The 24,481-nt window shown below is 41.4% G+C and overlaps 2 protein-coding genes across 4 annotated transcripts in view; one reads left to right on the top strand and one right to left on the bottom strand.

The window, feature by feature from the left end:
* Window positions 1-258: 258 nt before the first annotated feature.
* Window positions 259-2,374, bottom strand: LOC113585046 (cerebellin-1-like). The gene is made up of 5 exons (XM_081703477.1): window positions 2,074-2,374; window positions 1,631-1,693; window positions 1,119-1,181; window positions 877-1,011; window positions 259-727 (listed from the first exon to the last, which is right to left on the bottom strand). The coding sequence occupies exons 1-5, from the start codon at window positions 2,294-2,296 to the stop codon at window positions 447-449; spliced, it is 765 nt and encodes a 254-aa protein (XP_081559603.1). The 5' UTR covers window positions 2,297-2,374; the 3' UTR covers window positions 259-446.
* A 1,891-nt stretch (window positions 2,375-4,265) lies between these two features.
* The window catches only part of lmbr1 (limb development membrane protein 1), a 29,184-nt gene continuing 8,968 nt past the window's right edge, over window positions 4,266-24,481 (top strand). For 2 of the 3 annotated variants that reach the window (XM_027022337.3, XM_081703282.1), the window contains exons 1-12: window positions 4,267-4,460; window positions 5,867-5,939; window positions 6,079-6,118; window positions 6,452-6,591; window positions 7,181-7,284; window positions 17,204-17,330; window positions 17,605-17,673; window positions 17,868-17,932; window positions 18,044-18,116; window positions 21,053-21,139; window positions 22,513-22,589; window positions 22,855-22,932. In XM_027022337.3, coding sequence (XP_026878138.2) covers window positions 4,398-4,460; window positions 5,867-5,939; window positions 6,079-6,118; window positions 6,452-6,591; window positions 7,181-7,284; window positions 17,204-17,330; window positions 17,605-17,673; window positions 17,868-17,932; window positions 18,044-18,116; window positions 21,053-21,139; window positions 22,513-22,589; window positions 22,855-22,932 — 996 coding nt within the window. In that variant the 5' untranslated portion in view covers window positions 4,267-4,397. The other variant, XM_081703283.1, reaches the window with a different exon arrangement.

Here is a 24,481-nt window from a genome sequence, read left to right on the forward strand (position 1 = left end):
TGAAACATTTTAGGTGCATTATCTTGGTCAAGGAAGACTTTAAAACTGTACACTGAGAGAATACATATTTGTACAGTTTTGCCTGTGGTGTCTGATAGTCTGTAGCTATCTTTTTTCTTATGGTGTGCAAGCAAAACTACTAAAATATAATTTTTGTTTGACCTTGTTTGGGGCACACAATATGAATGTACAAAGTGTGACTGACTGACCAGAGAAATTTGAGTGAACAATAAACATATTCTTTCATGGTCTCTAATATTGTTTTTCACATCTTTATTATCAACGTTACCAACAATTACAGAGAGTTCTCTGGATGGTTTTCATTAGAAAAAGCAAACGTTGCTTTGATGGCCATCAGCAAACATATTCTATGGAAAATATGAACTTGCGATGAACTAGCAGTACTTTGCTAGTATATGCTTGATACAGGTTATTTTAGCAAACATTCACAAGGGGAAAAGTAGAAATCCCCCAAAACTTGTGTAGCTTGCAGGATCATCATAAACCCAAGTCTTGTCCCAAAGCTTTGTGAAGATCTGATCTCCTTTCTCTAGAGTAAGAACAATACCATTGCTTGCATTGCCATTGGTGTTGGTAGGCTTCCAAGAAAACACTGAGCATTGCATGGCACCATTTTTGTAAAGACTGACAGCCATTTTGTTGCCAACATGACAATGAGCATAAAATCTGAAATAGTACACTCCTTTTACTGGTGCAGTAAAAATTCCTGAAAAAGAAATAGACACTGAGGAATTAGTTTACAGATTATGAACAGAAAAGCATTATTTCTGTTGACTGTTTTGGACCATACTCACACACAGTGTGTGATGGCATAAGCAATATATCACATAAAAGTAAACATAATATAGAGTATACCTGTGCTTGAATCATAACCATTTCCAAAGTTAGTAAAGACGTTTTTGTAGATCATTGGAGATGTCACACTGTTGAAAGGGCCATTATGTCCACTTGCATATTCTAAAAGTGATGCAGAAAATGCCACCTTTCTGGCTGGAAACAAACAATAATGAATCCGTTTTTGTTAAATGGCAGCATTACAAGGTTTGAAGAATGTAACTGACAGCTGTGACTATTTATGTCAATGACATATGATTCACCTTCATTCTCCTTATGTAAAGATTCAACCATATCCTGTGATGTTTTGGCCAACATCTTCACAGCTGTTTAAAACAATCATTTATACATGTAGCCATTAATTTTTTTGAAATATCAAATGATTTGCAAGCATTGTAGTTCCTGTGTTGCCTCCTAAAGAAAAACATCTCCAAATGGTATTTGAAGATGTTTTTTTCTTTGAATTTGCTTCTGAAGCACCATTTTTGGATAAAGATCATTCTTCTAATCAATAAGGCTGTATATTTGTATATTTATATATATTACTTTAGCAAATGTACTAAACTCTTTACCATGTCAATAAAGATGCAAGTACACATCGTTAACTTCATTTTCCATGGTTCTGAATATGGCAACACATTAACCAGATTTATTCCAGATTTTATCTTTCTTTCTTTATCTCTGTCTGACCTGTTAGAACTGGTAGAATACATTTAGATTCATAACCTTCACATAACTTTTCATGAGTGACGTATACAACTATTGTCTAATTCACCTTCATTCTCTTTCTGCAGTGATTCCACCTTATCCTGTGATATTAAGACCGTTGCTTGCAGAGCTGTTTGGACAAAAATAATTGCTTCACACATTACCAGAACAACAATTATGTATTGCTCACTTTAGGGAACACAACCTTTCATTCTAGTTTTTATAGTTTTATTTTTATCAAGAACTTTTATTGAAATACAACAGATTTGAAAGTCATCTCTGGATTTGAAATTTATTTAAAAGTAAAAATTCAAATCACTCAAATCACTGAGAGCTACTATTACCTCCCATCAGTTGCTTTCAATATTTGAGACAAGAAAAGAACAACTTTGAGCAGAGAAAAAGCATCATTTTGTTAAACATGATTTTGGCTTTGTCTCTTTTAAAACTACTGATCAATCAAAGTAAAATGTCAAAGTAAAGCAGACTGAAAGTCATATTGACTTTTACCTTTATTCTCTGTCTCCAAGCCTTCCACTCTGGAGTTTAGTTGAGTCACTAAGTTATTCTGGTTCTGCAACATTGCTTCTGATGTTTTAAGTCTTTCTTCCATATTCTTTACTTTGGCCAGTTCTGCAACAATGTTCACACTGGGTGACATGAAATCCTGTGCCTGTGTACTCCATGCACATAGCAGCAAAGCCAACTGTGGCACGATGACTGTCTTCAACATTTCTGCCTTTGTTAACAGCAGTATTCATAAGAAGTTTGGCTTGATAATAGTCAAAGTGTCTCTTTAAAGTCTTTTAAGGGGTAATACTAGATTCTGCTCAGATTGTGATGATCAGTGTTACTTCCAAAACAAACAAGAACTTTGTACCGTGGCAATTTGTACTTCTGTAATGTTCACAGTATTGTTTGCTTACTGGAAATCTGTGGACAATGTTCACAATGTTCACATTGGGTGATATGTGCCCCATGCACATAGCATCAACATTTCAGTCTTTGTTAACAGCAGTAATCTTAAGGAGTTTGGCTCAATAGTAGCCAAAGTGCATCTTTAAATTGCACTTTAATGGATAACTCTGAACTGTGCTCAGTCCGGGATCACTAGTATTACAGAAGTGTGTTACTTTCAAAGTAAACATGTACTTTTAATTAAGTGTGTTTATTTGAGTATGTGTAGCATCTTTTCTATATGACAATTAGCAGTTTTTGTGTAACAACATGTGTGTTTGCTCCCTCCCAGAACTGACATTTATGGGGAATGACTTGGAGATTGTTGTTCCATGAACATCACCTTCAGACATTGGCACTAACTACTGGATAGTTTTTAATATCTCTCTTAAGATATTAACACAGCTTCCCGTTATTTTAGCATCCTGGTACCTAAATAGAGAAACAAGCTTCCTTTTGTGGTTTGATTTTGTCTGTCTACATCTATGAAATGGCGATGAAAACAGAAAATAAGAAAGATGATCAACCAGCAGCTAAATGGCCCAAGTAGCCTATACTACAAAATTTGGGTCTGGAAAAAACTGCAAATGGAGTGTTCAGTTGGTTGCACTGGTAGGCGTAAACTAGGAGAATGTTAGTTTTGTAATATAACTGTGTGACATTAACATGCAGCATAGAACAAAGTCCTCTTTAAAAAGCCAATATAGCAACAAGTCTTCAATATTATTAGTGACATTATTCTTTGGTATTTTCTATTGTGGTATTTATATTTATATTTTGGTATTTTCTAATGTGTATATGTTGGTGCACTGAGCAAAAAAAAACAAACAAAAATGCAAAACAAAAAAAAAAAACAGAACAAAAAACTACTTCCTGTTTTATAAACATAACAATGACAGAAAATAAAGAGAAGGGGGGAGAAATTAAACACCCTAGACTGAACACCCTAAAAACCCAGATTTTAAACTAATACATAATAATCAAGCTTTGCTGAGCCAGGGAGAACATGTACTTTTCTGCAGGCTATGCTTTAACATAGTACAGGGTAGTAGCAGGCTTCCGTTACCATCATCAAAGCCATGTGGTCTCGCTCTAAAGTGATAGAATAGTAAGACAGTGGCAACCAGCCTCTTGCCACAAATGTCACCCTTTCCACAGCTATGGACTATGTGGAACCAGAGGCTTGCTGAAGGTGTATCTCTGCCCCATCTAACAGAAAACCTGAAGCCTCAGCTTTCTGTGTGAGTGACAATTCTGTTGGAAGAGAGGTTATTTCCATCTCCATCAAGGCCCAGGCCCATTCAGTTGGAAAATGATTCTGCTCTTGTAGGTTCCTGGACCCATGGCATGGTAAATACTCTTGTCACACGATTTCCCCAAAAGCTTACTTTACGCTGGAGAGGTCAATGCCATCATTAATAAATTCATAATAAGATATGCTGGTTGGATTTGCTACAAGTAATCAAAGAAATACTTTTAAATAATGCATAATAAAAACGACCAAGCAAATTAACACAACAAAAGAAAACGATCTTAAATTTAAGTGTCACAGTAATTGTCTTGGCAAAACTGAAATGGACAAAAGATTTACCCCCCCCCCCCCCCAACAAACAAACAAACAAACAAAAAACAAAACAAAAAACATAGTATAAACTACATTTACATTTACATTTCATTTACGACTCCATCGGGTAGTAGAATGATGACGCAGCTTGTCCTTGTTTTGTTTTGGCTGTATCTAATATCGCGCGACCACTCAGAAGAAAGGGGCCGATCACCTAGAGGTGAGAAGTGTTTACTTGGAGCTCAGCAATTTTCCCTAGTGGAGTGTCGTTGCGAACTTTATGAGAAAGTGATGTGCATCTGCAATATGAAGAATGGAAGAAGACGATGTCACGATCAGAGAGCAGAATTTCCACAGCCAAGTTCGAGAGTACATTGTAAGTAAAATACCATACAGTGTTAGCCAACTAGCTGGGCGATAACAAGATAGCTAACCTAGCTAACTGAAGCTAGCTAGTTGTGTGTTTTAACCTATCTTGTTTATTAATAGCTAGATGCAGTAGTAATTTCGCGTTCGGGGTATTGTGCAGTTACACAGAGACATCAGCTAGATAATGTGATTAAGTATAATGTCGTTTATCGCTTTACCGCACATTATAAATCCGGCTAGCTAGCTAGCGTTATTGCTCTAATAGGATAGCTTGAGTAGCTGAAGTCATTGGGTGCATGTTAGGGAGCTAGCCTAGCTAGCGACACGTTTTTCAATTTAGAACCGTTAAACTAGCTAGCTAACTCTTTGATTAATTTAGGTAGCTATCTAGCTCTATGGATTAACATTACATAGACTAACGTTACGTTAGTAACTAACTAGCTAAACACCTAACTAACTAGTTATCGGTACACCAGGTAGGTAGCTGGCTATCTACCCCATTAGTTATGTTTGCAGCTAGGTTTTCAACCCATTATAAACAAAAAATAACGTCTAGCGATTATCCACTGATTATCCAATCAGTACGTTTACTTGTCGTAATCTATGAGAGATTTTGATATGTCGGTTGAGAGTGATGAGGAGTGTTCATAGTCATAACTAGCTAGTTCAAGCAAAAATTTAACTCAATTTAGGTTGATGAATAAGAACGCACCTCACTGTGATCAGAACAGTGCTGACCGCGATCAAAGCAAAATTGCTCTGGAAATACAAATCTTGCATGATTTTCTTGCTTGTGGTTATTTCACAGCTTCAACATCCAAAGCCTTTTTTAACTAGTGAAAACACTCAAGTTTCTGTGCTGAAGTGCAATAATTTAAACAAATGATCCTCCCATGTGATGAATAGCCTGTTAAATGACATACAGTAAACTATCTGGTAATGCCAGTTTGTCCTGGAGGTTTGAGCTCTTCTAGGTGTAAGACTACTTTTACGAAAGGCATCCAGATATGTACAACCATTAAACTGTCCTCTTAAAATAGACCTGCATCCTTTGTTCAGAACACAGTAGGCTCAGTTATGTAACAGGTCATAAGTATGCTGAGTTAGAATACAGTGAAATGAGATTTAAATATGCCCTTTACACATTGCTAGATTTGTTTTTAAATAGGCCATCTAAAATAATGACCACAGGTTATTTCTTAAGTAGAGTACCAGTCGTCTTAATTCCAGGGTCTAGCTGTTTTACTGATAAGTTAATATTATTTATTATTTTGAATAATAAAAATATTTATTAATAAGTTTTAGTATTCTAAAAATGAAAATGTATTGTGTACATAATGTATGTTTATATATTTATTTATACCGCATTCTTAAGTTCTTGTAATTGGTTTTCTTTTTTTTCCCCCTCTTCAGATCTGCTTCCTCCTGTTTGCAGTGCTTTACATCGTGTCTTACTGTATCATCACTCGTTACAAGAGAAAAAGTGGTGAGAACTCAAAACCCACTTCTAAAAAAGAAAAAAGGTTGTTTTAATGTGCTAGCTTTGATGTGGGTCTGTTAACAGAGTCTTTGTACATTAGCAGATATTTAGATGTTGTACTAATACCGGTGTCTCATGTCAACAGATGAACAGGAAGACGAAGACGCAGTTGTTAACAGAATATCGTGAGTCACTTAATGCAACTTGATTTTGTTTGGCTCTGTTTAAACAATTTTTTAGTTTTTTGTAATGCTAATCTGCCACCCCTACTTTTATGTAATAATTAGAGAAAATCTGCTTGATACATTAACAAATTTGGACACTATTGCATACAAACTTAGACACCTTAGACCCTAGACACAAAGCTGAAAATCAGCTGCTTTGTAGTACAACTGATGTTAATTACTTCTTGGCATATTAATAACTTTTCCTGTTTCTCACCTGCTCTTTTCTGTCTGTTTGTCTGGCTGGCTGCATGTCTCCCTCCCCTCTCTCCCTATCTCTCTCCCCCTCATTAGCATGTACCTGTGTACTTTTACCTTGGCAGTGTCTGGAGGGGCAGTGCTCCTGCTGCCCTTTTCTATAATCAGTAATGAGATCCTCCTCTCCCTCCCCAAAAACTACTACATCCAATGGCTCAACGGATCCCTCATCCACGGTCAGTGTCAGCCCCCGCCCACACAAACAGTGCCCTATTAGGTGCTGGAAGAGGTTGCCCGCACTGTTCTCATATGGGATTAATTCTGTTTACGTTCTTGACATTTGTTTCACGATCAAATTGTGGTCATTGACGAATGCACATGCACAACATTAACAGTTTTCAGTGTTACTGGTGATGTTTCTAGAGATACTCATTCACTAAAATAGCTGTGTTTCATAAATCTGTCACATTTGACTTTCTGCAATAAAGTTATTGTATTATATGTATATAATTAGAGCCTGGTGTAGAAGTAGTTCCAAGGTTTTGCAGTGGGAATATAATGAGCAATTTCATTTATGATCAGCAGGGGGCATCAGAATTTAATATTGGTGCAGGCTACTGTTTGCTTAAAGGTTTGAGGACAGAGAACAAAAAGTCAACTTCTGAGCAACACCTTCACATACTTAATAATTAACAATGATTAAACTATACATTGATTGTATAGAGTTTAAATATATAAAACGACTTCTTTCATCTGATACCTTCTGTAACTTATGTATCTGAATGAGGTTTCTTGAAAAAAACTATTTTTCATGTGTTTCCATAGGCTTGTGGAACCTTGTGTCGCTCTTCTCCAACCTCTGTCTCTTCGTGCTGATGCCTTTCGCTTATTTCTTCCTGGAGTCTGAGGGTTTCGCTGGCTCAAAAAAGGTGCACAACACATGTAACAAATGTCAGAAATCACATCCTCTTACATCACTAGCCAGTGAATTATTCATTTTAAATAAATCTGCAGTTTGCATATTGGGCAAATTTTATGCAAGCATAAATGCTTATTATCCTCTCATGAATATAGTGAAAGTGCATTGGAATTTGAGCACTTACCTTAGCATTTCATAACCTTGATGCTGGACTCAAAACACAGACACAGGTTGGCCTTTGGAACGGCAGAAAAAAGCGACTTATTTAGGCTTTTCACTTCAAGGTAAAACATAATCAATCTGTTTGAAAGTTAAAAAAAGAAAAAGCGGATTACATGTGAGTGGAGAGTCGAGTCTTATACATCCCGCAAATGTACATGGCTAAACATAGTCCTGTTTTATTTGATGGCATACCAGGGATGTTAAAATCTGTGTGGAAATGTATACTTGGGTGTCAAAGAACCCAAGGTGTGATTATCACTGTGTGTGTACCTTTCCAAAATTCATTGTGTAAATAGGACATGCACACCTCTATAAGAGTTTCATGTATTCTCCACATGATCTTCATTTCATTGCAGTGTTTAGGGACGGTGGAGCAGTCGCAGCCGGTGTCTCCTCTGTGTTATTAGAAGGGAGTGTCATTCATTACTGTCCCCCTCAAACAGTCATAAATGTAAAGGACTTGCTTCTCGATATGCCACACAAATTCACACATGCCCCTCATGTCACCTAGTCGCTGCAACAAAGGGGAGCTTCACTTCTACGTATTATTTAAGGCTTCTAGTCTGCTCACTAACACATTTAGCCAAAGATGAATAGTGCCAGTACTCACAGGTCTTGTCAAGCTCCCTGTGCAGTGCTCTGAAGATGGCTACCTTCTCAAAAGCACTTGCTATTTAAGGGGATGTGACTGGGAGTGGGACTTTTGTGTGTGTTTGTGTGATAAAATACTTAATGGTGATGCTTTCTTTTTGCTCGGAAAAAACAGATCATTTTAGTCCCAACTATTTCAGATCAAGTCATGTGGAAGATGTGTTTCTGTCACAAGGTCTGTATAGCTGAACTGCTCTGAATTGTTTAGAATTGATTCAACCAAATGTGTTGTACCAAGGTTCCGTCTGTGAGAGCAACCCTAGAGGCTCTTTGGTAGTTTTTCACTCACATTCTCTTTGGAAAGTTTAGGGTTTTCGTGCTAGTTTGACAGTTTACCTGGCATATCACAGTGTGAGAGCCTGGACACAGCTTTAACTGAGAAACTTTAGTACGAGAGAACTCTTTGAGGTTAACTGGGGTTTTATTTAAAATAAATAAATAAATATATATATATATATATATAAAGCAATAATTTATGCTGTTTTGTTTAGAGGTCAGTGTGGCTTTATTTAATATGTATAATTCAGTTAATTTACATATTTCACTGTCTATGAAATATATTTAGCGAGATTTGATTTATTCTGTAGTTGGTAGACTTATAGGGAATGCCAGATATGCTTGCCACAGTAAATACGAGTAGCAATTCTGCTTAGTGCAAGTACTATAGTAAACTGCCATTGTTACGCATTTCACACGGATGTGCACTGGTCTCAGTTAAGCACAGGGCATATCATTACTTGATGCAACAGGCATAAATTCCTCACTAAAAACAAAAAGGTTTTGCAATTATGGCCATCTTGCTTAAACCCTGTTGGTGTGATCGGGCTGTTGCAAATTTGGCCTGACATATGGGGGGGCACCAAAACTAGGATGCTACAGCCACAGTACAACTTAAATGGAAAACTACATGAACATATTCCGCATTCAAATAGTTGCCATATCAGGACAATGGTTTGTAAATCCTTATTTACTTGCACACTACGCTGATGTTACTGATCTTGTGTGCAAACATTTCATAGATGGTGATCCTTCCATTTGTGGTTTATTTTATATAGAGTGTGCTGGTGGTAGATGATGGGGTGGTTGGTAAATTTTGTGAACAGGGAAGCTATCATTTAGAGCCAAATCTCCGAGCTTTGAACTTTAAAACTCCAAGCTCTGCACATCTTACTTCAAATACATATGATCCAGCTAATCACCTCTTTAACACCTGCCTGAGCTGAAGTATGTGAAAACAGCTAAAGCCCTCACAGGATGAAAGCTGGGAACCACACACACTAGATCATCTCCAAGGAGAATTAACTTTGACATAGACTGTTTTTTTAAAATATTGCTTTTTTGTTTCTGGGCTATGAATATCAATATGAAATGTAAACTTTAAAGTCATTGTCTTTTTGACCTTAGCATTCTTAGTTAACTCACAACCACATAAAACTGACTTTCCAGTTTACTGGACCAAGCACCATACCGTATACGGAACCAAAAAACGTTGGAGTGGCATTTGTGATCCGGAACTAATCGTCTATCATTTGTACCTTACCTGGCAGAATTAAACCAATCCTTACAGAAGTGTTCCAATAATTTGTGTAAAGTCTTTCTAGAGTAGAGGCAGTTATAGCAGCAATGGGGGCAAACACTATGATAATTGTTATCACTCTACTAACTGGTTATCCTACTGAATCATTAGGATAACATTATCATTACAGCTATCAAAACAGAGTTGGACTGTGAGTGTGAATCAGTGTGAGACTGAAGGTGAGAGAAGGTGATTTTTTTGATACTCTGGTGATGAGAGCGTGTGGCATCCCTTTCCAGAGCTTATATCCACTAATATGGCATCACAACCCTTGTATCATTTCTCAGACAAAACCTGGTTTATGGTTCTTTAAAGGAAAAAGTATATTTTTACATTTTTTATTGGAAATGAAATGAGCATGGATTCATGTGCTCTCTCTCCCCCCCCCCCATAACATTCAGATGTCAGCTGCCAATATTTAGTGTTACCACGATGGTTAATTAAAGTATTAAAATTACAGTCATGCGAAGAAGTCGAGTCCAAACATTGGTTACAAAGATGCAGGTAATTGGCAGGCATAGAGCAGACGGGTGGAGGACAGGTCTGCTTTCTTTTTCTTTTTCTTTTTTTTTTACCTAAACAGAAGACCCAAACACCATCTTTCTGTGTTCATTTGCTAAAACAAACTGCTAGCAGATTTTCTTTGTTAAGATGGTGCAGTCTGACTTTGTGTATGTGGCAATCTTTGGAGACATTTCTGTTATTGTTCTTCTGAGGTGTTCAGCCTTCTCGGATCACTGCAGCTGTGTTCTGCCTCAGCAGAACCTAGAAGCAAAGCATATTTGATAGAGGAACCTGGAATGTAAGCAGGGGCAACAGCCGAGATTCGTTTTGGTGGACTTTGAAGGTGGGGAGAGAGTGTTGGGCTAAGTGTTAAGTGTAGCAAGAAGCAAGATGATGTTCTTGGATTTCACTTATGTTCTTTTTGCCTTCAGTGCTGTTTTCACACATTTGACTGCAGCTAGCATTCCATAGTTTCATTCCTTTTCTGCAGTGTGGACAGCATCTCCTCCCAACGTGTAACTTCTCCCTCGTTTTCTGCTGTTCCTTTTGGATACAGGTGTTCATTGCACTCCTCTCTCTTCTGCTGTCTGTCTCTACATGTGTCTGCATTTCCTTATCTGCTGGGCTGCATCTCCACCCTCGTCAGTTCCGCTCCCTTTCTCTTTCGTTCTTTCTCACCCTCTAGAGGTTCTAAAGGTATTATAGAAAATACATAAGTATATTTTTTGCGGTGGCTTATTTATCAGTGCTGATTAACAAAGCATTTGTTGCATTCCTAATTTGAGCTGGAATTATTCCAGTATAGGTTTTAAATGTATAAATAGGTTGGTTTTTATTTAAGGATGCTCAAGGGTGAGAATTGAGAAAATTAAATGTACTGACAATAGTTGATGGTGGCAAGGAAAAACTCCCTAGAGCAGGAGGAAAAAACCTAGAGAGGGGCCAAGGCCCAGGGGGGCATCCTACTCTGGCTGACAACGAATACCACAGTAGTAATGATGTAGTCAATAAGAAGTAGAATAAGTAGTGAAAGAGAAAAATAAATAAATAAATAAATAAATAACAGTACATTAAAAAATAAGCATTAAATGTCCAGTCTGGTTTTCTAGAAATCCTAGTCTGGTCCCGATGGAGTGCACGTGTCTGAAACCCTGCGCGAGAATGTCTATCAAGGGCTTACAGCAGGGGACATCAAGGGGGTGGGGTGGGAGTAGCCATGCCAGCTGAGACGGTTTGAGGCTCAGTAACATCATGACATCAGAGGTAGTTGTACCTTGGCAGAAAGAGAGAATGGATTATTAGGCATGTCCAGGTACGAAGGTGTGTAAATTGGGGAACTATAATGTGCAAAGATGGGCTCCGGCAGATCTAGCTTTGGCAGCATAGCTAAAAGGATAGAGCCAGAAGGAACCACAGGCATGACGGCACCCTGGAACATCAGCACTCAGTTAAGAAACTTGAGTGACAAAAGAGAGGTGAAGTGACGGCATCATAACAGCCCAGTTTACCATAACACTCAATGCTAATGCACCCCAGATCCAGATCTATACCTAGGCATTGGTGTATAGCTTATGCACAAACTGGGGGCAGGAGGCAGCAGTGATTCACCTGTTTGAATATAGAACAACACTGCCACTGGCTTCTTTCTGTCCAGTGCACACTCGTTCACAGTATTTGCTAGCCTGATCGGTGGATTAACAGCTGCATTTTATTGCATTTTATAGTGTCCCACATAGCTAGCAGTGTACAGCACACAGGCCTCATTAGAGACTGTACTGTGGACTTAATGGAAACATCCAGACCGGGTGAATTGTGAACTCCTGAAATGTTTTTTCTGAGTTTGATATCAGAAATGACTTGTTTTTAAACTGTGTTCCAGTCCCCCCCTACACACACACACACACACACACACACACACACACACACACACACAAAATTCTTGAATACTTATTCACTCCCACTTATTCACTCTCTCATGCTTCTTATTGTTATTAGGGGCACATAACTACAACCCCTTAAAAATCCTGAAAAATAAAACTTCAGACGTCTCCCCACCTTCCCACACTAAAAAAAGAATCTACCGCTCCTTCTGCTTCCTCATATCATAAATTAGTGTGAGGCCCAGCAATGCTGCTCTCTCCACGGAGACAGATGGTGAAAATCCAAATCAGACTAGCAAAGGGGGGTGGGGGGGTGGAATGAGGGAGTGTGTTAAGGCCCTCTCCTGTCCTGCATGGGTCACAGTTGGAAGTGGCTCCTGGTTTGTGTCCTTTTTGGCAAACCTGCATAAATGTTAGTTGCTACTGTAGTTTACAGGGTCCAGGGCTCATTTGCGTGGGGCCAGGGGAGAGAAGCCAGCCTCTGCCGCCGTGCTCCATCACCTTTGATTTGGGCCGCGGCCGTTTCTGCCTACTGATCATCCATAAACATGGCACAGAGGGAAGCACTGCTTTATGTTGGCTTACACGTCTTGGAGTAGCCTTTCGTGTAGTGTGTGTGTGTGTGTGTGTGTGTGTGTGTGTGTGTGTGTGTGTGTGTGTGTGTGTGTGTGTGTGTGTGTGTGTGTGTGTGTAAAGAGAGGAAATGACCAGAGAGGCTGCAGTTTTCATGAAAGGCCCCTACACATGCAGTGGAGGGTCAAGTCTTTAGCCATAGAACTCCATAAAAGACAGATTTGAGGGTTTTTTCCGTTAAAAGCATTAGAACCTTACCTATGACTGGAGAGGTTTTTAGTGTTTTTTCATGTTGAGTTTTACTGCATGGTGCTAAGAGAAACACTTCTGGGAAGGTATAGCCTTTTTACTGAGAGTGCATGAAGTTGCTTTCTTTGTTCCCTCTACGTCATGGTTATAGAATTTAGTCTAGTTTAGATTAACCTACTTTACCTGTTCTTTATTTTTTTAAATGCCAGAGGAGACCATGCACACATTGTATCTTCTTTCTCCATTCTCCTTCTTCCATAGTTTTGAACTAAACTCTGAGCAACCTGAAATATGCAAGGATCACAGTTTTACTACTGATAGTTTAGTTGCAGGTCTGGATCCTAGAGCATATATCACAAAATAATACAAGGATAATCTCTGAATAACTATTTGTATGTAAATGTATTTTTGAAAGTAACATTTATGAACTACATATGCATATTTAGTGCTTTGCTGTTCCTAGGTCATGTTCTGATCTCTTGGGAACGAGGGTGAGATTCCAAACATTCTGCATAAAGCCAAAGGTCAATTATGGTGGCAAGACTGCAGTGAGAGAGATGTAAAATGACCTTCACTATGGCAACCTGGGACATGCTATTCTTACATTCCTGAGAGGAAACAAAACTGCATTAACCACTAACATAGTACTGAATGTTGGGCTATAACACAACATAACATAAAGTTTAGCTGACCTTTTTAATTGCATTGAAAAAACAGAAATTTGTATAGGTTTATACTGTTAAATTGTTAGCGATGTAAGGGTTATCTACAGTTCCATTGACGTCCTAAAGGTGGCACTGTTGCAGCTTCTCTATTAAAGGAGTTCACGCATAAGCGCCTAAACGTAGTTCTTTCTTGACCAACTCTGATCATTTGGACCACTACCTAAATTCTGCAGAAAATAACAGAAAATTGACCAGTAGGTTGTAGTCCCCAAAATGAATCAGTACAGCAATCTTGAGTTAGGGGCTCAACTTTAGAGATGACTAAACAACTGTTTACCCAACATTCTGTGTGTGTCTGTGTGTGTGTGCGTGCGCGCTCGATGACACTGATTGTCTTTCTTTGTGGACGCTCTACAATAGCTCGGGTGTTTATGTTTGAGCTGTGTGCTTGCTGTTTTCGTTCCCAGGGCTCAACCGCGACACTTCTTGTTTGCTCAACTCTGGCATTCTGCGCCAGTGTCTATGGCAACATATGAGCTTCTCTGCTGCAATGGTAGTAAAGAAAAATTTACACAACGCTGAGCCAATTCTTGCATTTGAAGGTCTCCTGGCCTTTGTGGCGAGATTGGTTTAGTATGGGCATAGCATCGCCTGCTGACTACAGCTTAGTGGTTGTTTTCATGTTCCCTCAGAAATTAGCGTTCAATTGTGACACTGCTGTTATATCCAGGAATCGTAATTTGGACTGGTATTTATGCACTTTCCTGAAACTTTGTGTGAGAGTGAAGCACCAAATAGTTTTATTTGCTGAGTAATGGTGTGATGCTAACATGCTGTTTTAATCACATTTTGCATTCCACTGCACATCTTAAAATGATTTTGAAATTTGTGTTTATTTCTGGATAAATGTCCTTGTTGTGCCTCCTAAGTATGATTTTGCCACTTGCCAAATGCCAGGTGATGGTGTGTTTTGTATTTTTTGTTGTTTTTTGTTTTTTTTTTTTTGAAGACATATTTGTATGATGCCCCATGCTAACAGGAAAAAGATTGGTTTACTGTAAGAGGCATGAGAGGACAGGACAGTTCATTTACACTTCACCAACATACACATTCTGGTTGTTGTTTTTTGGTTTGTTTGTTTTTTGGTCGTTCACTGTCTTGTAACATGTTCGTGAGAATTACACATGAATGAGCTGTAAAAGAGCGAGAGGCATGTGGGACTGTGATTTTGTGTGTGTGTGTGAGGGAGAGAGAGAGACAGATCGATCAATCAATCGATCTGTGTTTTGTCTCGGACACTGCTCTTGGTGTTACAGGCCCAGCTAGACAGGTACAGCCACTATCTGCTACTATCTACTATCTGTATCATCTACTAACTCTTTATTGATGAGAGTTAGTGATAAATTGAGTATAAGGGTGTGGGTGTGTGTGTGTGTGTGTGTGTGTGTGTGTGTGTGTGTGTGTGTGTGAGAGAGAGATCGGTTAATGTATATGTCTGAACTGCTGTTTTCTCTAGGAGTTTGATGGTATCCACATGTTTGCCCCCTGTGTTATTTTCTTGTTTTTTAATTCTCCTACTTTCTTGGTTTCTCTTATTCCTGTGCACACCCCCCCCCCCCCCCACACACACACACACGCATGCACATGCACACATACATGTATATGTACAATCCCTCCTCAGCCATGTGTGTCCCTCATTATTGCTAGGGATATGCAAGGTCAGCAGTAGCTTTGTGAGGATGACTAGGGCCAAAAAAAATGCATATGTGCACATCCACTCCCTCTCTCTGTCTCTTTTCCTGGTAAGCAGTGTAGTGTTAGCAGGAGCTCTGTCCAGGTTTGTGTATGTATTACAGAGAGATTGAAATGATGTGGACTGTGAATATTTCAGAGCTGCTATATTTGGTGCTGTTCACTTTTAGACGTGCTAGAATAGTGCAGCTCACCTCATCTCTGGCTGCCAGCGGAGAAAACTCCTCCTTCCTTCTGCTTCATCTCTTCCCTCGTTCCATTTTGCAGACAAAGTGCACTTCAGGCTGTTTTTAGAATGTGTGTGTGTGTGTGTGTGTGTGTGAGTGAAAAAAGTGTGTGTGTGAGGGAGAGAGGGAGCGTGAAAGAAGTGGTGGTATAGATGTGTGTGAGGAAGAAAGATATGGTTGTGCGAGTGTGTGTGATCTTGCATGTACGAGCGATGACCCTGAAAGTCTTGATGCAGTATTTGTGATGGTCAGATGGAGGTGCTGTCGGTTTAGTGACTCTCAGAGTCTGGAAAATTCCACACATGGCCCCGAGCCCATGGTCAGTGAGACAGTCGACCAGTCGATAAGCTAGACGGCTGTGAGCCAACGTGAGCTCTCAGACCAGTGGCCATGTTAAAGCCTCCTCCAGCACCTCTTGGCAGGTGTGCTTCCCTGAGCAGCTACATGCATCTACAGCTTTGTGCAGTCACCTAGCCCCCTGGAGCAGGATCGCCTCTGGGTGGAAGCACTCACCCAGATGTGCTACCATTCATGAATGCTAGGGGGCGATATGTACATGTACGCCTTGCTACCAGGCCCTCACTGGTGTGAATGTTTAAGTAGCATGTTGGGATGAGACGGTCCTACAGGGGCCAGCTTCTGGAGGAAGGGGGAGCCACTCACCTGGGAACTGGCCCTGACAACCACAGCCAGACTGCAGGCTGCCATACCATTGTGGGTCAGTAGCTAGGTGGGATCAACACCTTTTGAAGGAGTGGGTGGCTTTTTGATTTTGATTATGGGCAGAGGTGCTTAAAAGGTTATGACCGTTTACCCAGCACTTTTAGATATCTCACAAACTGTGGCATGGGGAATGTAAGACTTTAATGTCGCGAAAAACGTCCTAATGTCTTGCTCTCTCCCTCACTCTCTCGCACTCTTTCTCATTCTTTTTCTCTGTACGTAACACTGCTGAGTCTACACAGTCCCACACACCCACTTACTTTTATGATCCACTCAATTCTTGGTGACCCGGAAAAGCTCAAATGAATCTGCTAATAGACTCCAGCTGGGTTTCTGGCCACACTCTCAGAGTCTACGGCAGCGAGAGCTCCTCCGCTTCTCCAGGAACTACTCACTTTTTTTGTGTGTGTGTGTGTGTGGGGGGGGTGGGGGGGGGAGAGAGAGAATCATTAGTCTCTTTGAGTCTGTGGTTTGTGGTGTTTGTGGGTATGGGTGTGTGTGTGCAGACAGTCAGCTGAGTCAGTATGTAATGTATTATAGGGGAAGTCCTGCAGCTTTTAGGGCTAACTCCCCAATTAGAACCTCATTTACACCTGCTGTACACTGCGTGTGTGCGTGCTTGCATGTGTGCACATGTGCACGCATGCGAATGAGTGAGGGCATGCCATCTTATCACACATGCAGTAGTAGTGAGATTGCATTTGGGTGAAAACATCTGCTAGACACAGTTATAATGGTGTGTCTGCACACCCATGTGTGTATGCATGCGCATCCGCATGCATGCAAATGAGTGAGTGCATGCAAACCTATAATACATGCTGCAGTAGTGAGGTTGTATTGAGGTGAAAAACATCTGCTCGATGCTGTTGTAATGTGTCTGGGTGTGTTGTGTATTTCTCTGTTCTAGGGCATTAAGGCACGTGTGCTGGAGACCTTTGTCATGCTGTTCCTGCTGGCCCTGCTCATTCTGGGGATTGTATGGGTGGCGTCAGCTCTTATTGACAATGATGCAGCGAGCATGGAGTCCCTCTATGGTGAGGGGGTGTGTGAGGGACTGATACTCCACTAAGTTTGGCTGTGTAGGGGGAAAAAAATGACGATTGAAATTTGTCAAAATGAAAATTGACATTACAGGTACATTTTTCTACAGTTGATGATCAAGTACTGTGTGGTCTGTGGGATGTTTTTATTTTTTTGTGAAGATCTGAAAGGTCCAGTATTCTTTTGTTGTTCCTAAGGTCTGTGTCTGTGTGCGCGTGCACGTGCCACGTGGAGTGTGTGAGTAACATAGTCTACCGTTGTGTGCAGACCTATGGGAATTCTACCTGCCCTACCTCTACTCCTGCATCTCTCTGATGGGAGGCCTTCTGCTGCTGAGTAAGCCCTCTGTCAGACACACACACACACACACACACACACACACACACACACACACACAGACATATACATACATACATACACACACATACACACACACACAGACATATAGAGACACGCTTTACGAAAAACAGTGCAGTGTGGCAACTGTTCCCTTTGAGTAACCCAAAAAATTGTGTGTGTGTCTTTGGCAGTGTGTACTCCAGTCGGTTTGTCCCGAATGTTTACTGTAATGGGGCAGTTGCTAGTGAAGCCCACGGTATGTGCACCCAGAAAACTCTTCAACTGTTAACTTGAAATGTTTTACAGTAAAGTAGTTCAAATACAGCTAGTCTTTCACTCTTCTTTCTCCCTTCTCTCATTCTCTCAGATTTTAGAGGACCTGGATGAACAGATGTACCTTATCCAGCTTCAGGAGGAGGCCCTGCATCACAAGCTGAATGGTGAGTGTCTGTTCATTGTGTTAGCCAGATCGATGTCTGCAACAGTGGCTGGACAACTGCATTGCTGGACTTACTTTGAATCTTTGACCCTTAATCACGTTTGAAATAACTACATTTTTAATGAAGGAGCTTGTGTGAGGACCTGCGAGTGAAAGATGTCGAGCTGATAGTGGAACGACGGCTGTATTTGTAATAGGACCTTTCTCTCATGTGTGCAGGCACACATTAACACGCACTGCCTCGTCATTCGACTTTTATTGCTGTGGGGTGGGGGCAAGGTTTTTCCTATCGCAGGAAGTGTTCAGGCCTCTTGCCAAACTTGACTTTAGAGTCCACTCAAGCACGCAGTCAAGTGTATAGATATCAGCGAGCAGCAAGAAGAAGCAGGAGCTGCTTCTCTATAGAATTCGCGGAGGTAAGCGAGATGGTCCCGGTTGATAGAGCCCAGTGCCTTCGCTCTCGCAGCTGCCTCTCAATAGACTCTCATTTAGTTGTTTAGTTTCGTAGCGTTAACGCCAATGGCTCAGCCGCTTTGAAAACCCGATAAAAAAGTGTAATCTGTGCCAACCATTTTTTCCTTTTTTTTTCTTTTTTTTTCTTTTTTATAATGCATGTTTGATGTGTGCGGTGGTGGCAGTCACCGAGGCAGAGCAACAAAAGCCCGGTGGTGTTGCAGAATGCCTAAACACTCCACAACCTGGGAAGATACCGTTCAGCCCCAGAGGGGGAGGACAGAGCAGACCTTATCAGGAATGTAAAGCGTTTTTTTCTTTCTGTTTCTTTCCGTCTTAGTGGAGTTTGGAAATGACAGGTGATGCAGGCTCCGATTCAGAGAAGGTCCCCTGCCCCGCTCATACCCCACCCCTGCCCCTCTGTGTCAGTGTCTTGTCCTGCTTTCTAGGTTGAGCCCAGTGTGGGTGTCCATCTTTAACCTTCAGTCAGATCTTTGGCTTTAGTCTGCATGCAGTCTTGTGTGTTTATCAGATGCATCTGGGGAACATTGATAAAGGAGTCTGCAGCGGCAGAATCTGAACTTTGCATGTAAGACTTGAAGCAGACTTTAAACAGTATTCACTTAGCATTCACCAGTAAATTGGTGGGACCATAATATTGTTCAAAAAATACAAGGTCTGGGTCTGCTTACCACCAGTTGGACAGAGATTGGAGTGGTTTATGCAGGCATGAGCAGGAATGTATCCTGTAATTGTAACTGCTTTATGGGCCCAGTAATATGAATTACTGGCACTTGGTATCAGAACTCAGAACAGGGCCAAATACATCATGGTTCTTCAAAAGCGACACCCCAAGAGCCTTTGTGAGGGTCTTGCTGGCACAGCATGGCATCACCCTTATTCTTCCTGCTTCAGCCTGCTTCCCTCACTTACAGGGGTTAGGGCGAGGGTTGTCAACACGATCCCAATTCTCCCTGTTTGGGAAGTTTAATGGCTCTGGCCTTAGAATCTCTTGTCTGGCTCCTGCCTGTTAATGATGTGCACAAGGTTTAGGAGGATATTAAACACCTTACAGTGTTTTACTGCCTGTCTGTTTATCTGCCTGTCTCAGGGTTTTTATCCAGGTTTCAAAATAAAGGTTCAGACACACAATTTCTAGGTGCTGTATGCAGTTGAAGTCTGTCTGTCTCTCTCTCTCTCTCTCTCTCTCTCTCTCTCTCTCTCTCTCTCTCTCTCTCTCTCTCTCTCTCTCTCTCTCTCTCTCTCTCTCTCTCTCTCTCTCTCTCTCTCTCTCTCTCTCTCTCTCTCTCTCTGTCCTTGGTCTTCGCTTGTTCCTTGCTCTGTTCATTGTTGTCCAGATGCGCAGTGGCAGGGTGACCTTGCCAAGTGAGCCGTGACGTGCCCCCCCACCCCCGACTCTGCATAATAAGCTCTGATGTAATGTGGAAACTGGGCAGAAATGCCTTCCCAGAGCGCTGACATCATCTTTTCTGCAGCCACCAACTTCACCTCTGCAGCACAGCTACCACGTATCTCCTTGTCTGGTGGAGGCTACACCAGAGCAGCATGCCATTTAGAGCAGCACAGTATCCCCATACTGGGCTTCCAGAGCACCCCACTGCCTGTTTGCCTATTGTTAATAGTGTCGGGGTGTGTAAACATACATGCGCACAGAATGCTGCAGAATGCTGCAGAATGCTCTTTGACATGTAGAGCCAGTGCTATTTATTTGATCATGACATTTCCTGTTGTATTGTTCATGTAGTTTGGTTGGAGGACTCAGACATCCCCTAAACATCACCAGTACAGACATGCAGGAGACAGAGGGAAGACCTGGAATGCACCTGCCCCCCCACCCTCACGTAGTTTAGTTTCTAAATACATCTTCATTAGAGGAAGCTGCAACCCTGCGAGACAAGCCGTGTCATAATCATCTTAATCGCATATTGATCAAAGCCGTTGGCTGTGCTGTCCCTGTTTGGGGGAAGGATGAGAGATGGAGTTTTTATCGTGCGCCAGTAATGCTGTAACAGTGAACTAATTGCCACGGCTGTGCCAGCGTGTGTGCATCCCCCCTGGGCTGTGCAAACCGATCCTCCGCTTTGAGGAGGGAGGGAATGACAGGAGCAAGGCAGGGAGGCAGGCAGAATGAAACAGATTTATAAAAAAAAAAAAAGGGGGGGGCTAGAGAGCTTAAGACTGAGGTTTGTGGTTTTCCTGGAGAATCCCTCTCTGGTTTTGCCCTTTACACTCTAATTTTGCCAGAGGCGCACACACACACACACACACACACACACACACACACACACACACACACTCAAAATCCCACTCTCATTCTCAAATGTGGATCATCTGCCTTTGCACTTAAGAACCAGTTGAAGCAAGTATGCATCAGGCGTGCAAACATGATTTATGCCATTTGTCAGAGAGAACGCATTAAGTCTGACTTTCCGTGCCTGTTTTTCACTTACCCCTGACCCCAAGGTTCAGTGTCCCATCACCATTTGCCCCCTGATTCCCAGCATCTCTACAAGGAGCTCGACAGCGTGCAGACCCAGCGGAACAAGCTTGGTAAGATGGCCTTCCAGCATGCTTAACTGCAGCTTTTTCAGGAACGCTTTAGCACAATAAGATGTGCTGGCAGTGTGTGCCCTTTTCCACAACACCGACTGAATGACTCCCAGTGCAAATACTTCCAAGTTCCTAATTTGGAATGGGGCCAAATAAACTTCTTTTGGGTAGTAATTGTGAGTGTTGGTGCCTTTTTTGTGTGTGGGGGGGTGGCAGGTTATAAATTATTCCAGTTAGACATCAAGATGGAAGTTAAGGAAGCCACAAAGGCACTTAGGGTATTGGCTGGTGAAGCCAACTTCATCATGGCCATTTCACCCAGCGAGGTCGTTCATTTCAAAGCAGCTAAAAGCACATGCCAGAGATCAGCTGGCATGCCATGCAGAACTAGTCGAATACAGAGGCCTGCATGTCTAACCTGGGGTGAAGGGTAGCCAGGACATGTCTGTATGGTGCCAAACTCCTATTCTAATTTTACATTATTCCCCAAAGAAGAACAGCCTATAAAATATGAAATATTACATATTTAATCACACAGTTTGCACAATAAACTGCTACAGATATTGGTATGTAAGGAGTAAGGAACAATGTATGAGATTCTCACGAAGACCGTTTTCTGCCCTGGATTAATAAAATAAAGTTAAAATGCAGTTTTGTGATTATCAGTAAGTTATTTCACAGGTATATACCACACAACTAGAATGAGAAGCCTGTTTATAAAATAGGATTTCTGTAAACATAAATGTGAACATCTGACCAATGTAGCAACCTATTTTTTATAGTTAAAAACAATGTTAATATTAGTCAAAGCCTAAAATGTTAACATATTGGCCCGATTATATGAGATACTGATATATTGGACAGCCACTGCTCCAAATGTAGTGTTATTTAAAATGTTAAAAATGTTAAATGATTTTGTTAGCAGCCCATGCCTGTACATGGGCTCAGGGAAGGGTATGGTTTTGGTGTTCATAAATATTCATAAATATTTATAAATATTCATAAATATTCATTGATTCAGTGTAATCTTCCGTGATGTCTGAATGTTCAACAATAAGAAGTTTACCAGTTTTACCAGTTATTGGCCAGCCGTCACACAGCCATGACTGTGCTGATATTTTCTGTTTTATCTCTGGGTTTGATGGTTTCCAGATGATTGCTTAAGTCACCTGGAAGGAGCTAATGAAAGGAAACGAGATTTAATTTACAGCTGCTATGAGTGGGTGTGTGGGTGTGTGGGTGGGTGTGTTTTGGTACATATAAGTTCCAAAATCCACTACATAGATTTGTCACTGTGAAGTGCTGTCTGCTGAAGGACCATCAGCACACATACACACTATGGACTCTCTCCCCCCTCCCCTTTCTTCCTTCAGAGCGCCGACGGAAAGCCTCTGCTTGGGAGAAGAACCTCCTTTACCCCATTGTGATGTTGATTCTTCTTGCTGGCACGGTGTGTGTGTGCGCGACATAACTAATAATGCATGCCAACTATTGTTAATTGTTAATTCAAACCAACTGCAGCCTGTAATCCAGCACAGTTTAGTGATTTCCACGCTCAGACATGACAGAATTGAACTCCCCAGTTAACTGCCAGGTATAGGAGGTGATCACCAATCTGTGCTGGACTCTGGCACAGGAGAGGTGAGAGGCACCCTTATTTCAGTGATATCGTGGCGTTTGCTATATACATCCCTGTATCCCTGTGTCATCTCTAGGCCATCTCCGTGTTCCTGGTAGCCCTGAACATCTTGTACCTTCTTGTGGATGAAACGGCATTGCCAAAGGCATCGACGGTAAGAGGGCATGTTCGCTTAAAAATGTGAACACAAAAACAACACATCTGTAAATGCAAATGTGTCTACCAATGAGGGTACATATACACAGACACGTGCATGTTAAGTCAGCAGAGACACGCACTGCACAAGGAATTCATGTTGACACAAATAGAATTCCGGATATGCTCAGGTGGGCCTGGAGAGTGAAGATAGCACAAGATGGCTATCGGGACGGCCCCGTTTGATGTGGGTGTGAACGCGGTGCTGCATGTAGGAGCTTTTCAGACTCCATTCAGAGGCGCTCAAACACGTAGAGGCAACGAACTCGCTCCACGCACAGCACACACCCATGCGCAGATATGACCTCACCTGCTGCATGGCGTGGGAATTCCTATCTTGAATTAAATTTCAACTCAGATTGTAAAGATTTATTAAAGGTCATTCTTTTAAATGTACTTATTTAATAATGTCTGACCCAGTTGGTGAAGATTCAAGGATTCTTCATTTTTTTGTGCTTTTGCTTGTATAAAAGCAGTTTCAGTGTTGGATATGAGTAGCCTGTGCAGCTCTGCTGGGTGAAGCCGGCTAGAGAGAGATGGAGGGTGAATTTGGGAGGGCGGATGATGGGTGTGGTCTCCGGCTTGCAGTTAAAGGTTATTTTCACATCTTTGCACTTCTTGCTTTCTTTCAGAATGCTTTCATGTCTTATATTCATGCAGCGACTGTCTCTACTATATTTGACCTTGTCTCTCTGGTGTTCACCCCTCCTAGGGGTTGGGGGTGGGTGGGTGGGTGTGTGCGCGCACATGCATGCCCTGGCTACAGTGTAGATCCTGTTTCCACCTCTGTCCCTGTGCTCCTGTGGTTTTTTGTGTGTGTGGCAAAGCAATGCCCCCCTCCGCATTCCAATTATTTGATTAGCGCAGAGATCTTTGCCTTGGCATGACGCACGGCTGAAAATCCCCCAAATTAGGCCTGTCACAACGGCGCGAGACAGAGGCCCCTCCTGACAGGCCGCTAAACGCTCTATGCATTTGATGAGCTGGACTCGTGCCACACTTCACATCACACACTGCCGCAACAACCCCACGTAGTCACCCTTTAGAAAGATCGATATGATAAGCTTAGGTAACTTGGTACACGCGTGATTATCGTAAAATGTGGTAAGGGGGTGTAATGCTCTGAGATATTAAACTGATCAAAGCACTGCAATATAAGCAATAATGAAATCGCTTCCTATGGATTAAAAAATATGGCATTACTTAAAAAAAAGTCATTAATGTGCATCACTTATTCTAACACCATGATATTAATGTATATCACATATTATAACTTGGCTCTAGGATGTTGTGGACTGTAATGAGTGTGGGGAGGTTCAACACTAGTGAGAATGAGGCAGATATCAGATTTCATTGTTTGACCTCTCGACCTGTGACAGAAGTCAGCTGATGACATCTTGTTGCCTGCTTGTCAGCTGACAGCTTTCCGAAGCCGAGGGGGGATGTCTCTCTAATCCAAGGCAAAGGCTTTTCTTCCTCATTATCCTTCATTAGAGGAGGAACATGAA

The sequence above is a fragment of the Electrophorus electricus genome, chromosome 20, assembly GCF_041902795.1.
Source record: "Electrophorus electricus isolate QZ-2024a chromosome 20, ASM4190279v1, whole genome shotgun sequence".
NCBI classification, from domain to species: domain Eukaryota; kingdom Metazoa; phylum Chordata; class Actinopteri; order Gymnotiformes; family Gymnotidae; genus Electrophorus; species Electrophorus electricus.